This window comes from Alosa sapidissima, chromosome 4 (assembly GCF_018492685.1).
Source record: "Alosa sapidissima isolate fAloSap1 chromosome 4, fAloSap1.pri, whole genome shotgun sequence".
Classification (NCBI taxonomy): Eukaryota; Metazoa; Chordata; class Actinopteri; order Clupeiformes; family Clupeidae; genus Alosa; species Alosa sapidissima.
Window position 1 is genome coordinate 32,374,259 of NC_055960.1, and position 16,223 is coordinate 32,390,481.

A 16,223-nucleotide genomic window follows, 5' to 3' on the forward strand; every position below is an offset into this window, starting at 1 on the left:
TTGGACAGTTATTATAAAGACCTTATTCGAAATCCTATTAAAAGAGCCTAGAAGACACCACGGAATCATTAGTAATGTTCTGCTCAGCAATGGATGTGTATGATTAGATATGAATGTTTAATGTCTTATGCTTTTGAAATAATTCTCTTTCGCAAAGAGTATTAAGTTAATATCCCTGTTTGATAGTGTCTGAAATGAAAAAGACATGTAATTGCCTTGGCAAAGCATTCACCAACGGCTTCAAACGATGAGTTTGTGAATGCCTTGCAATCACATCATCCTTAGGGCATTCTCATGCAGACAATACAAGGCGTGCTGGGCTCGACAGAAGTGAAAGGTTGCACTGAGGTCACTGTGGTTTTTTTAAACGTCTGAGCCTCCGTCGAGACACAGGGGGAAGGAAAACCATCGAGTGAAATAAAGTGACTAGTCTCCGTGTGACAGGCCCCTGACACACTCGAGCCCTTTAACTCACACGGAATGGGCAGACCCGCAGACACAGTGGCGAACTGGCGGCCACTTCCGCGGCAGAATTAGACCCATAATTCAGAGCGACAGGTGTTCCCTCGTGTGACAGAGGTCTGCTGACAGAGGCATACCTGTCACTGGGAAGGAGATGTGGTGTTGGATGTGAACGATATTACAGTGGGGAATGGCATGGGCTGATGACCACCAAACGCCCAGCCCCATTCACCACCACCCCCCCCCTCCACCTTTCTAGACGCTCTCCTATCGATTATGCATGACTCAGCAGACGAGTCCTTCCACAGAGATCAACTGGAATGACTTTCAGGAGCCTGTTTGTTTTTCTTCTAAAGGTGAGAGAGTTCAACCACTTAGAAAGCTCTCATGGAATTTACACGGAGCTGAAAAGGCCAGGTCCTTATGGGCTGTCATGCTCAGTAGACGTCTGATGGTTCAAGCTCACACAATAAAAGAGCAATGTCCAACCAATGTGATTCTAAAATAGGCATTCATAAGTTAACCTGACTCTCGACAGATGAATTTCATTCCGTCTGGGATCGGTTCCGTTGAGAGTGATTTCGGCACGAGATTGTATGGTAGAGCCAATCAGGACGCAGGGCAGGAGTTTCATAGATGTGACGTAGCGTAGAAGCGACTGTGAGACTGTTCTCAGCATCACGGGTTGGCTTCGATGTGAGTGGTTGAAGTAGCACATCAATAGATGACAGACAAGTGTCTTATCCAATCTTATGCAAGGATTTTTTAATAAGGCCCAGCCTTCTGAAGCACCACTCCAATGGATCGATCCCAGATGGATGAGTGGAGCTAAGCGGAACAAAATCCATCTGGCGGGAGTCAGGTTATTCATAAGTATCATTTCATAAAACAAAGTAACATAATGCTTTTGCATTTAGATCCATATTAGTAGGTGTGTGTAGCTTGAAAACATGCTCTAATTCTAGGAAAATTATGTTCTTTTTCATCCCTTAAGTAAGCAACAGATGAACACATTACTTACATGGTTTCCTTCATATTTGTCACATACACACATCTCGGCTAGAGAAGGTTTGCATAGCCCATACAGTTTCATTTATATTATTATGGTATGGAAATACATGGGCTTGAGATAAAAGTCAACAGCTACTGAGTTATTGTTCTAAAATGTTCTTGAACTATGATTCATCTGCTTTTAAAACTCCTTTTATCGCATTATCTCTTTTCTTTTCTTAATCATGCACTTGCGTACAATCATCATGTTTCAAATGATGGATGACCATGCAAAGAAGCTATTTTGGACCAGTGTTTTTGTGAGCTCACACACACACACACACACACACAGAGAGGACAAACAGGACGACCCAACAACTAACCTGTCTATGCCTGATCACACAGTAAATAGTCTAAATATAGTCCTAATGTTTTCTGTCAGCTCAGTCTTGTGTAAAACTCTCACGCACTTACAGTAAAAGCTGACCTGTGCTCTGCGCTGCGTGGCCGACCACTCTTGCTGTATCTCTCCGAGTGGCTTGGTCGACGGTTGGAATGCCCGCGCAAGCAGGTCCATTTCATAGACCACTGGACAAGGCCCATCTTGAAGCTTGGCCTCACATTACAATGCCATTTTGGATATGCCCTTTCATTTAATGACAATTGTACATGAGACCACAAAATATCACAAGTGCTGTGAATGTACTGGGGGATTGTGGGCACCTGAATTGAATGGTGCGCTGCTTATTTTATGTGAGTAGTGCTCAATGCATTGTGTCAGTGGGGGTCATCTAAAGTAGCCACTAATCCCAGCCCCTGTGTGAGTTGGATATTATGGATACTCAGAAACAAGGGAAATGGCAGCTCATTTATAACGGTGGTAAAAAACATATGGTCTTTGCATGAGCTCAACTGTGCAGCTCTAAAACACTGGACAGATACAGAATTTAGGAATGCCATGCAGAGCAGAACATACAGTCAAGCTGCTATTTTATTAATTTTGCACATTATTATTATCCTCAATTGACAATCATCAGTCAGAAATATTTGTAATATACATTTTACTTACTGTTTCTTGGTGACAAGTTTATTGCATACCAAACCATGACTGGTAGCATTACTATAATTATGCCATATAGTATACCTGTATGTACCTAACAGAGTTTTGATATGATTTTAAAAAATACCTTCATACATACAGTATTCATACATGATTATGTTTATGCCCCCAGAGTGTAGCACTGTGGCTGCCTGGCTGCAGCAACTCGAGCTAGGTAGCACCGTTTTAACATCAGTAGCCTACTCGGTGACCTCGAGAAACAGATCTATGTGAAAAATTGCCTGAATTCTCCTTTAATGAATATTGTTATTTAACGAATATCCTCACCTACTATTTCCAAACATTACAATTTTGCCTCTTACCCCACCAGTGAGGGAAAGAAAACAAGGTATTGTCACTGATGTTCTGTCAGCCATTATGCTGAGAGGTAAATGTTGCAGGTAAATGAGATAAGTGAGAATACGATTTCTGCTCTCCATGCACTGCTACTCAGACTTCCAGGGATTCTAATGCACTGTGAATGTAACACATATGTTTATTGTTAAGATAGGGATTCCAATGCACTGTGAATGTAACAAAAATGTTTATTGTTAAGCCAGGGATTCTAATGCACTGTGAATGTAACAAAAATGTTTATTGTTAAGCCAGGGATTCTAATGCACTGTGAATGTAACAAATATGTTTATTGTTAATCCAGGGATTCTAATGCACTGTGAATGTAACAAATATGTTTATTGTTAAGCCAGGGATTCTAATGCACTGTGAATGTAACAAATATGTTTATTGTTAATCCAGGGATTCTAATGCACTGTGAATGTAACATATATGTTTATTGTTAAAGCCAGAACTTTACAGCATAACACTGCTTGGTCATTCCACTAATGGTCTAGTCAATCTTTGAATGGTGTAGTCAGACATTTAATAAGAAAAAGGTCTGTGTGTCTGCCAGACAGGTGGTCAGTTTGTTTATGCAGCGGAGTGACTGACACTCACCCTCATTAGATACAGACTCGTGGCTAACAGGAATGCTTAGAGGAGCAGACTTCTCTCATACAGCTGCTCTGACTCCAGGGATGTGAGGTGGTAGCATGTACCTGAACATCTCAGGTGAAGGTATGTGTGTGTGTGTATGTGTGTGTGTGTGTGTGTGTGTGAGTGATGGATCAAATGGATTTCCAAAAGTGAAAGCAAAACCATTGGCAACGTACTGCTCTATCTCCTCCATAAATGGAAGTGGACCCATGTGGAGGAGAGGTTGGTGTCCCTGATGTTTTGTTGTTAGGTGTTTTGCACACATGGCCGGATCTAGAATAGGGCTGGGAGGGGCAATGCCCCTCCAAATATTTCTTCTGCCCCACCTAATTGGTCAATTTTAATTGACAGCTATGAATCTGCCAATCACACTTTTCTAATTCGTCCCGTCTGAATTTCGAGGGTGCTGATTTGCTGGTTGGATAGTATAAATAAGCTACCGGAGCAGCAGCGATGCATTCCCCTACCGTTCCACACTGAGTGCATCACTTGCTGTTTCATACTTCAGTAGAGAGGGCTTAGCTATATTTCCATAAAGGTTATAGGCTACTAGATGTAATATAGATTCTTCTTGCTGGTTTAAATAAAGACGTTTTTTGTATTATTCTCGTTTGAATAAGGTTTGTTTTTAGCTAATGTGCATGTTAGCTTTCTAAGGTGATCTAGCCAGTTAGTTTGTTAACATTGGTCATTCCTTAACTGTGTTATAAGCAGGGTGGGAATTTTACGGCGGCCACGTCGTTGCCCCTTGCATTGGCCGTGATGTCCCTTTGAAAATCGGAGGTTCACAGGCCACTGTGGCCTTGGTGCCCATTTCTTTCTATATTCTGCTTTGCATCCGACTAGCGATTTTTATTTAGCCTATGGCCTGATTAAGCTTAGCATTCACAACGCAAATTAATTTAGCCTATGTCTTTTACGCAGTGGAGAATGTGACAGCGCATGGCAAGAAAGAAAGTGCGTCCAAATTCACCCATTCTTTGCTGAAATAGCCTATACTCCGATAGCCTACTCTTCACAAAGATATTACTGGTATCACATCACACGAAAGAGCTTTTTCTCAGCTTTTAAACGATGTTGGCCGCAAGTTGTGGTAAACGGTTCGCGAGAAAAGTAACTTTAATTTTTCATGTTACATTCTGCGCCCATCTCCCTACCCATTCATCTTGTTGGAATACTTCACGAATTTTTCCCGAACACATGACAAACCATATATTAGAAGAAACAGCAGACCTTACCGAATAAAAAGGTGTAAAGCATTCCCCTGTACAGTTAGCCATTCCAGAGTAATCCGGTTTTACATTTGCAGCAATGTCTAAATGCATGTCTCCAACTTTGGGCTTCAGGTTTCACAGTGTGTTTAAATTGTCCAATACATGATTTCATAACAGGCCAAATACAAAATAAATGTTACAAATATCGCCTAGATATCTGTAAATATTAAAATCAGCTGACTAAGAGTTTGTCAAAGTAGCCTTAATGATGACAAAATGCTAAGCCTGCAATGGTAACTATTTGAGTTTCTTAAAGCTGAACTGTGCCTTAATTGTTCAATACATGATTTCATAACAGGCCACATAGAAAATAAATATTAAATATATCCTAGATATCTGTAAATATTAAAATCAGGTCTATGATTAACAGTTCTATGTAATATGTCATGTTTGCTATTAGATACGGGTTTTAAGGTGAAAAGTAATTAAGGCATTTGTAGGTGAAACTGAGCGGGGGCGGGGGGGGGGCGGTATTCATTGTGCCCACCCCAAATTTCTATTTGACCCCCCAATCTGAGCAGCCTAGATTCGGGCCTGTTTGCACATCAAACCCTTACGACCAGCCACTCATGTCCATACCTCAAGACAGGAAAACAGCAATTGTAACTAGCCTTATGTACACACTTTAGGTAGATAGGTAGATATTGCATTGAGAAAATTAAAATCAATTTAATTAAAAGCACTTTATTTGTCACCAGGAAGCAGTGGGCGTAGAGTAGACTGGTAACACACAAAGTATAAAATATCCCGGAATACTAATGAGCAAATACTCATTAGTATGAGTGAGCGTATCACTTGTTCTTTTGATGCATGTTGCAAGCCGAGCTATCATACATGTTTCTTGAATTTCCCCTTGAGGATCAAAAAAGTAAAGTAAAGTCTATCTATCTATCTATCTATCTATCAAAATCAGTCCGTCATGTCCTCCACATGCAAACATACAGTGACACAAATCATCTTCGATGCTTGAGCAATGGCGGCTAATAATAAAAGGACGAGTTGTGGTCACGAGGGAAAGGCCAGAATGGTACTATACTGACCCCTATAGGACATGTAAGGAAGGAGACAAGCATTAGGATGGCTGTTTCAAACCAGCTGCAGTTCATATGGGCTGCTGTAGATGGCAGAAAGGCATTCCATTTAGTCTCCTTCCAGAATGTTTCCCTGACATGATAATCCATACATGTTTCTTGAATTTCCCCTGGGGATCAATAAAGTATCTATCTATCTATCTATCTATCTATCTATCTACATGCACACACACACACACACACACACAGACACACACACGTGCGCACACACACTCACACACATTATTTTCAATTCAAAGCAGCATTGTAAACATCTCACCTGTAACAACAGCTCCAATAATAATAATGAAAAATCATCTCAAAATGACCTTCAGAACTCGCTTGTTTTTGAACGCATTTATCTGCAAATCCCGAGACTGCAAATAAAGCCTGGATTGTGGAGCATGTGCGCCAACACAACCCCAGCCATCTGAAGCTGTCATGCTCTTCGGGGGAGACAGAGCTGTGGGGAGATGTCTGCTAACAAGCTCGGAGGCTTCTCCAATGCAGACGATTTGTTACACTGTGCAAGATCTCTGGCATGCCGGGAACACCTGCATCAGATGAAACCCCTGTGGCTGGGTTTCAGCATACTGAGAAGACACCGTGTTGGAAAGAACGGGCAAAACCAGCGCTTCCAATCTTGGCTCACTACAGGAGTGTTGGCCTGTGTTAACATGATGTATGTATTCGTATGTGAATGCAGTATGCTTACTTTAAATTGAAATGGGAACTATGCAATTATGTAATCGATCGTTTCCAGTGCAATATTTTAATTGCCCACACACCACGCATTCAGAGAAGTTATGGGTGTACTAGATATGAAAATTATATTGTGCCTTTCCGTGCCAAATGACTTCCGTAGAGGAAAATACTGAAAATCACATCTCATCCAGGTTGGCATTTTAATGCTAATTTATCTCCCATTTCGATTTGGCCTAGATATGGACAGATAGCTTGAGTCTTTCGTTCAAAACACCTCAGGTAATTCAATTATCACCGAATTAATGACTAGAACCCAAAATGGAATTAAGTTTCATGCAGACTCGGTGGAGTTTAAATGGAACTCATTTAATTTAGTGAAGGCATACTTTGAAACTCAGTAAAACACAGTAGAGTTTTTTTCCAGGTTACACCATTGGTTTTAACATCCATCTCAAAAACATCAAAGCCAACTAAAGTTAAAACAGAGTAAATGTACAGGGCATATTGTAAGAAGTCCTGGTGTTGTTCAACTATTAGAAAGCAGAGAACATCAAAATACTGCAGCGTTTTTTGGCATAACTTCATGTAAAAGCCCATATGAAAATTTGGTGGCATCTCAAAGCACGTAATGTTACTGTACACATGAAGACTTTCTCGCATCTTCATTTTCACTATGCTGTTATGACATAAATGTACAAACACACACACACACACACACACACACACACGCACGCACACGCGCATGCACGCACGCACACACACACACACACACACAAGCATACACACACACACACACACACACACACACACACACACATTTATGTCCAGCCTGACCCTAACCTCAGAGTCAGGTAATACACAGAAAGCAGGAAATTGACATAAAAGATGAGTTAAAATCGAGCCAGATATGTAACAGGCTTCAGTGCTTACACAAACCCAAAAGAGTCATGGTCAAAACATTGTGTCTGCAGACAAACACAGGATCGACAGTTTACAGAGTTAAGTACATTGATCCTGTAAACAAACAAAAAGACGAAACAGAACTGTGAAATTTGTCCATGTCTGTCCAGATAATAAATGATGGACATTCAGATGGCGATTTTTGTACATGCACTATGTCTTCATCCTCCCTCTACTTTCCTAGCCTCTCGCTCCTCTCCTTTGATCTCTCTCTCTCTCCCTCTCTCTGTCTCTCCCTCCTCCTAACGCTTCCCTGCCCCTCTCCTCCTCTCCGGCACGGCCCTCGACAGATCTCTAATGTCCACAGCCATCAGTAGTGCAATCGCTGGCTCCTTCCACCGAGCGCCGTTTCATCTCCCTGCCCTCCGCCTGGTGGTGGTGCGCTGGCCGCTTCCTGGACTCCTCCTCCTCTTCCTCCTGCCTCTTGTGGTGGCTGCTGGCGCCAGCTGGCGCCGCGTGGAGCCGCTGCTCTTCCTGGTGGCGGCGCGCTTTCTGCTCTCCAGAGTGGGAGCGCTGGTTCTCTTTGTGGGGCAGGTGGTCGCCCTGGTGTGGCTGCTGGTTGCCTGGGTGCAGGTGTGGGTGTGGGTGGGGGTGGGCGTGTTGGTGGTCCCCCTCGTGCTGCGGCTGCTGCTTGTCGTGGGGGCCGTGGGCCCTCCTCTCCCCGGGCGGCTGGACCTGGAGGTAGGCACGCACCCGGTGGTGCTGGATGTGGCTGTCGCTGAAGTCGATCACGCGGCACTCGTAGGTTCCTTCGTCCGACGTTTTCACGTTGGAGAGGCGCAGCTTGTGGGAGATGTTGCTGCCGGCAACCTTAACCACCTGTGCACAACATATGGCCATATGGGGACGATCAAAATCACAAAGGTCATGTTGAGAAAGCCACAGAAGAGAGCTTCAGAAATTAGAAATTAATATCAAATATTGAAACTGAATATTGAAACTCTTTCATGGAAAATATAGGGTAATTTTAAATTTAATGCCAGCAAGATGTTCCAAGGCTGGAAAATGTGTTTAATGCTAAAGAAAACACAAGCAGGAACATTTCACAACTAATTAGGCAACTGCCACCATGATTGGGTAAAAAAAGAGCATTCCAGAGAGGCAGAATCTCTCAGAAGTAAATATGCCGAAGTACTCAAACCTTTGTAGGCAAATAATGAAACAACAGAGGAACAATTCATTAACTAAATGTTACTAATGTTACTACTATACTATACAGTATGTCCTGTCTGCATCATGAAATGACAAACATGATTAACAATCCCCTAACTGTTGAGCAGCTGAAATCCTGTATCGGGCAAGAATGGGGCACATTTAATTCTCAAAATTCCAGCAACTGGTCTCCTCAGTAGATATTTACAGAGTGTAGTTAAGACAGAGACTTTCTAATGAGGAGACACAGCACTCAAAATATCCTCCATAGAAATGCATGGGGTTAGTATGTAACGCCAATATGGTAGTTGTCTACACACATCACACCCCTTCCGCAGCAAAACGTCGACATGCGAATACATTGAGCCAATCATGTGCTGTGTTCTAAATACATTGAGTCAATATGTGTTGCGATGTCGCCGCTGGAGCAAGATTGGTGTTGTGAAGCCTTGCGCACGCGCATTTCTGCCTAAATACATGCCTGATAAGTGCCCAAAAAGCGTTGCAATATGGCCGCTGAGTGGAGGGACTTGCCTAAAAGGACTTTGGTTAAGAGAAGAAGAGAAGAAGCAACACAATGGTTACTGTAATATGCCCCTGTTCCAACTTTTTGACAGGTGTTGCTGCCATCAAATTCAAAATGAACTGATATTTTAAATAAAAACAATTAAATGTCTCAGTTTCAGAAATGGATGTGTTGTCAGAGAGGGTTGAAAGAAAGGGCTGAAGCGGATCTTTGGTGTTTTCTTTGCTTTCTTTGTTTTCTTTTATTTTGCATTTTACACAGCGTCCCATCTTTTTTGGGATGTACATAAAAGGTCAAAATTGTCTTTTTGCCTTCTTTCTGACTAATGCTATTTGTGTTGTGTTAATGTTGTATTGTATTGTATTTACACTTTAATCAGACATATTATAATTTAGGAACTGACACTAGATGCTAGTGAAATATAGATAGATAGATAGATAGATAGATAGATAGATAGATAGATAGATAGAAAGATAGATAGATAGATAGATACTTTATTGATCCCCAAAGGGAAATTCAAGGAAAGTTGCACGAGCAACTTTCACGCTAGCTCAGCCTCCCTCCGTTACACTTACACACTAAAGACGAATGCTTAGACCAAAGCCTCAATACCTAAACTTCTTGTAGCATACCTAAAACACTGTAGCCATAGCTTAAACACAATTTCTGCTTTGCATTGTTTGCAATTCTGCAACACACTTATTGCGAAACACTACATACAATTGTGGAACAATTTCTTCCATTAGACACTTGAATGTCAAGTGAAATCTCCTGTCATCATTGGGAAATCACTTCTATTCAAAATGCAAGCACATCTGGTAATTGGTAAAACCCACACACATAACTGAAAACACTTACAGAGAAAACTGAACACCAATTAGTCTGAGGCTTAGCACTACAAATAGACTTCAGGTAAGTAGGTACTGTGTACCTGTTCAGGTGTGCACTTGTGCATTGAGTGCCTGTGTACAGTTCTGTGTTTGCCCCTTTACTCTCCATATCTAAAACTGATCATAGAATTATTTTCAGTATGCAAATGAAACGTATATGACCACCAACCACATACCTGCATGCCTCTTTTGCAAGCACTGGAAGAGGCATGCAGAGACATTGAGGTGGGGTCAGTTCAAGGGTGGATATATAAGTAAGTATAAGTATATATACTTTTTTGATCCCGTGAGGGAAATTTGGTCTCTGCATTTAACCCAATCAGTGAATTAGTGAAACACAAACAGCATACAGTGAACACACAGTGAGGTGAAGTACACACTAATCCCGGCGCAGTGAGCTGCCTGCTACAATGGCGGCGCTTGGGGAGCAGTGAGGGGTTATGTGCCTTGCTCAAGGGCACTTCAGCCGCGGCCCACTGGTCAGGAGTGCTAACCAGTGGGCCACGGCTGCACACAAGGTGATATTTTTCCCGCTGCCTAGCCCGAGAGGACATCACCTGCAGTGTCAACCAGGACTTGTGGCCAGACCTGAACAGAAGGCAGGATCCGTACCTCCGCCAACACCCCTCCCCACCCCCTCGCCACACACACCCACACACACACACACACACACACACACACAATTTCTGCTTTGCATTGTTTGCAATTCTGCAACACACTTATTGCGAAACACTATACAATTGTGGAACAATTTCTTCCATTAGACACTTGAATGTCAAGTGAAATCTCCTGTCATCATTGGGAAATCACTTCTATTCACACACCCACACACCCACACACACACACACACACACACACACACACACACACATCCACACACACACACACACACACATACACACACACATACACACACACACACACACACCCACACCCACACACACCCACACACACCCACACACACACAAACACATACACACACAAACACACACACACACACACACACACACACACACACACACACACACAATAAAAACAAGTAATTGTTTTTGTTTCTTTTTACTTTTCTTTTTTGTTGTTTTGCTACATTTTGTCATTTTGTTTATCTGTTTAGAGTACATTCACTTACAGTACTGATTGATGTGTGATTCTATGTCTATTCTATTCTATTATTTTCCTATTCTATTCTGTTCTGTTTGAGTTTCACAGAAGACTGAGACTGAAAATGACAATAAAAATAGAAACACAAAGACAGCAGTGTTTTATAGACCCTTTCAAGAGAGTTCCATTATCAGCATCATATTGGCCCAAAAGATTCTAGAGTGCAGTGTGTTGCTGTTGATTTGAAAGAGTAATTCAAATGGTGCAAGGTTCTGTTGCAATAATTACATTTTTAGAAAAGATTGTTGAGTTTTGATTGCAGTGTTACATTTTGTCATACAGTAGGTGTGAGTTGTTTATCTCCAAGTGCTATGTCTTTTTTGGCTGTGTGTAGAGTTTTGATTTTTGAGCCAAATTCTGCAAAAAGTGTGTAAGCAATAGGCAAAAACTGTAATAAGCAATGGGATTTATTCAGCATTAAACATTCAAAATATGAATGCTTAAAGTGCTGCATGAGCCATTGCAAATTAATCGGCTATGCTTGAAATAACATCCTCCGCAGCCTTGAAGCTGTTATTATTACTCTGCTGCCTCTGATGAACACTCACACTGATTTTAGTGGCATCCTTCACCATCTCCTCCATGGGCACCACCTGAGAATAATGTGAAAAGACATGGAGAGGGAGAGAGAGAGAGAGAGACAGAGAGAGAGAGGGAGAGAGAGAGAGTCAAAGTCCAAGTTCCATTGTTCATTTCCAGCGTGCTTAGCGGCAGGCTCAGCAGCCGCACAATAAATACAGGGCGAATATAACAAAGCCTTTTATTTCGCTAGGCCGCATTTAATAATACATTCCGAGGATATAGTCTAAATCCATTTCTTTCTGTTGATACTAATTACATTGTGTTAACACAGTAGGGCACCTTCCGTTCCTTACCTGGGGACAAACCTGCCAGCTCCCCGTAATGTGGAGAGGCTTCTTCATCTGTGCTTAAAGATTCCCAGCCAAAGCGCACGGCGGCCATAATTAGTCTTATATTCTCCCCGCTGGAGGGCCCGATGATGACACTGTATCTCGTTTCCGGAGTGTTTCATAATTTAGCACCACTTAACACCGCACTCCTGCGTTAGTGTTGCTGCTCGCTCCTCTCGGCGCCACTCCTCCGCCAGCACAAACAGTCTCCAGCGCCGCCTGCTGCCTCTGGACAGCCTGCTGCGGAGGGTGCGGAGAGTGCGGAGGGTGCGGAGAGTGAAGCGGGCACTCCCGCTGGCCCAGGGCTATCTGAAGCGGGATTGTTCCCCAGGATTTGCTCACACCCCGGGCCCAATTTCAAGCACTTCAAACGGCTCATACCTCAAATATTTGGCTATGTAAAGCATATGGGTAAAGGCAATTAGAAGATTCCAGATCATTGGTAAGGGTTATTATGCTGTGTGTGTGTGTGTGTGTGTGTGTGTGTGTGTGTGTGTGTGTGTGTGTGTGTGTGTGTGTGTTGGGTGCCAATTGTGCAAATGTGAAATGGATGACCGTAAGGAATGGATTGCGTTTTTTCTTCTTTTGAAACTGAGCACCTGGTTCAGTTACAGTGTGTTTGCCAGTCTTCCTCTTCTCCTCTGCACGGTCTCCCAGGGCGACACACACACACACACACACACACACACACACACACACACACACACACAGGGCCTGAATCCAGTTTGAGTCCTTGGACTTGGCCTTCAAAGCTACTGATGGAGCTGCCCTGGCTCCTGTCCAATCATCTGTCAAGATCTATGAACCGGGCCCACACACCCCCGCCCAGCGCGGGGATGGCCACTAGCTGAGCCCTCTCTGCCTGTCGGAGTCGGAGTCTGTCTGCTCGACAGAGTCTCCTTCAGCAGTGCGCCCAGACAAGCACGAGGGCACTTCACCTCAATATGGGCTCCGGCTTAATTGTTTTTCAGCTGACATTACATCCATTCACCCCCTCACCTTTCAGATACCTGTACGTGCAGCACGCATGAACAGCATGTCTCTTCATCTTTTTTTTATAAAACAGGAACCCACATTTACCCATAATATAGCCACAGTTCTACAGTTAGTGGAATAGTTAGAGTACTGTTAGAGCCATCAAGTTCTCCATGGACTTCTAGGAGTCCACGTCTGTCCTCACAATCACCTTCTGCAGTGCACTTACACAAACTTCCCCTAAATATGTGGTCTAGCTTAATTATGTTTAAGATAAAATTACATTCACTGCTACCCCTGCACATAATTATCTACACAGTATTAATCCAAGTTATTACAGGAACTGAAATATTTTTAATAGTTGTGAATTTATAGTTTCACCATTAGAAATCTAAATTGAATACTTAACAAACACAGTGCCTATACATCAAGGCTTCCTCTGCGGCAATCATGTTCTACAACTGTTACCTTGACAGTTTAACAGGGGCGGATATTTCATTGGGGCTTCAGTAATCTGGGTACCCAGAAGCTCGCATCATGCAGAACGAACAGGGCTTCAGTGGAAGTGCTATTGGACCATGGAGAACACGGAATGTCCAATTTCATGTTATTTTAATACCAATTTCATGGATAATATTTTTTTGTATTTTACCAAATACCAATGTCAGGTGTTTTATGTGTAATATAAATTACAATATGAAAATAGAACCATTCAACACAAAGAGCATCAGTATATATAGTCTTAAATAAAATGTCCCCATTTTAGTTAAAATTATTCCAATAAAGTAGGCAAAAAGTGGAATTTGCCTGTAAATGCAATCCAAATGCAAAGGCAAATGAGCATACAGTATATCATACTGCTACCATCATGGCTGCACTATCCAGTATATCATGGATGACCATACATGGCACATCTATAAGTACCACCACCAGCTCTGCAGCTCTTTCACAAACACAGGCACGCTCCTCTCTCACCTGATTGTTGGTCCAGGAAGCCTTCTCGGACCACTCCCTGTGGTCGCGGATGTACCACCACTGGATCTCCAGGGAGACGGAGGGCGAGCCGGCGCCCCTGAAGGAGCAGGCCATCTCCACATCCTGGCCACTCTCCGTCACGATGTCATGAGGCACCTCTGTGAACAGAGCTGTGGGGGAAAAGGCCGCGTCTGATCAATACGGCAACAGAAAACTGCTTGTGACACACTATTAAGGCCCTGAGGTGGGCGATAAAAACTGGCAACAATCACGGTGTGTGTGTGTGTGTGTGTGTGTCTGTGTGAGAGAGAGAGAGACTTATCAGGTACTTCAAGATATCTCAGCAGGCAGCTGCCCCGCGCCCCACACCACACACAAACACAAACACAAACACACCACACTAATGCACATACAGGTATATCTCTGTAAAATGACACAAAGTCATTTCTCACTCCTTCTCCTCACCCCACCTCCCTCTCCTCACCTCACCTTCTCCTCACCCCCCTCTCCTTTCCTCACCTCACCTTCTCCTCACCTCACCTCCCTCTCCTCACCTCACCTTCTCCTCACCCCCCTCTCCTTTCCTCACCTCACCTTCTCCTCACCCCACCTCCCTTTTCTCTAAGCCTTGCTGGCATTTGCCCACAGCTGAGTGTTGAGAAGAGAGAGAGAGAGAGAGAGAGAGAGAGAGAGAGAGAGAGAGAGAGAGAGAGAGAGAGAGAGCGAGATAAAGAGTGGGTTCTGGCAGAGGAAAGAGTGTCATGTGTCACACCACTCCCACCACTGTCATTCTCCCTCCCTCTCTCCCTCTGTCTGTGTGTGTGTGTGTGTGTGTGTCTGTATGTATGTGTGTGTGTCCGTATGTATGTGTGTGTGTGTGTGTGTGTGTGTGTGTGTGTCTGTATGTATGTATGTATGTATGTATGTGTGTGTGTGTGTGTGTGTGTGTGTGTGTGTATATGCATGTGTGTGTGTGTGTCTGTATGTATGTGTGTGTGTGTGTGTATGTGTGTGTGTATGTGTGTATGTGTATGTGTGTGTGTGTGTATGTGTGTGTGTCTGTATGTGTGTGTTGGTGAGTGGGTGGGGTAGTGGTGAGCAGCTGCCCACCACTGTCTGGTGATCAGCTGGCCTCATTACTGCCGCTGACTTTGAGGGAAGCAGGAGGCCGGGACCTGATGACTAAGAGCTCTGTGGATTATGATGATTATGACCGCCAGGAGGGGTAGGGGGAGCTGAGGTGGCCTGTGCTGACCACTGCTTCTGAAGAGGCAGTTTTGGCGGGTCTTCATCACTGCCGTGCAATATTAGCTCAGGGACCAGCGGGAAGTGCCGCTGAAATGACATTTTCCACCAGGCCTTGTCCATATGGTCCTCCCTCTGTCCACACGTCTATGTCCACAGAACGATTCTATTCTCAGCCATCACGCTCGATATGGCAACACGGCTCATACTCAACCAAAAGAAAACAAACCAACAACCCAAATACATACACCACACTTTGATCATGAAGATCAAACATCACTCTCCCGCAGACACAGGTAGCAAAGGCGAAAGAGAAAAGGAGGGAGGTGAAAACGTAACAGTGTGTGTGCAGTGCATCAAAAAGCAGTGCGCTGGAGTCATTTGGTGTGTGTGGACGAGTGGGATAGTCCTGTTGACTCTGCTCAGTGTGTGGGCTCTAATCCAGCATTGTGCTAAAGTCGCCCAGTCAGATGAAGACATCATGCCACTGATCCGCACACACTCTGCTATTTAACTCCACTAAATCCTCTTTACGGCTCTCTTCAAACATATCGCTAATTTCTCTTCCTCCCCAACCACCCTCTCCTGTCCTCTCCTGTATTCCATTCTTCTGCATCTCCAAGAGGCCTCCTGGCTACACCCCCCCCCCCCCCCCCCCCACCCCACCCACATGGAGAACGTGTGGGCCTTACTGTAAGATGCCGTCATTTAAACACTTACTGCATTTAAGCAGAGGACCCAAAGGAGTCATTAGTTTCAGATTTCAGGCTGGTTTTCCCGCCATGGCGTGCCAGACAATCTGAAGCGGATAATCTGAAGCAGACAACCTCCTGGT

The 16,223-nt window shown here is 43.6% G+C and overlaps 1 protein-coding gene across 1 annotated transcript in view; it reads right to left on the reverse strand.

Moving 5' to 3' along the window:
* Positions 1 to 6,938: 6,938 nt before the first annotated feature.
* Positions 6,939 to 16,223, reverse strand: part of vstm2l (V-set and transmembrane domain containing 2 like) — a 28,874-nt gene continuing 19,589 nt past the window's right edge. Inside the window, exons 2-4 of the mRNA XM_042089404.1 lie at positions 14,144 to 14,313; positions 11,831 to 11,875; positions 6,939 to 8,372 (exon numbers count right to left, since the gene is read on the reverse strand). Of these exons, the coding sequence (XP_041945338.1) occupies positions 7,848 to 8,372; positions 11,831 to 11,875; positions 14,144 to 14,313 (740 nt within the window). The 3' untranslated portion in view covers positions 6,939 to 7,847. The remainder of the gene's footprint in view (positions 8,373 to 11,830; positions 11,876 to 14,143; positions 14,314 to 16,223) is intronic.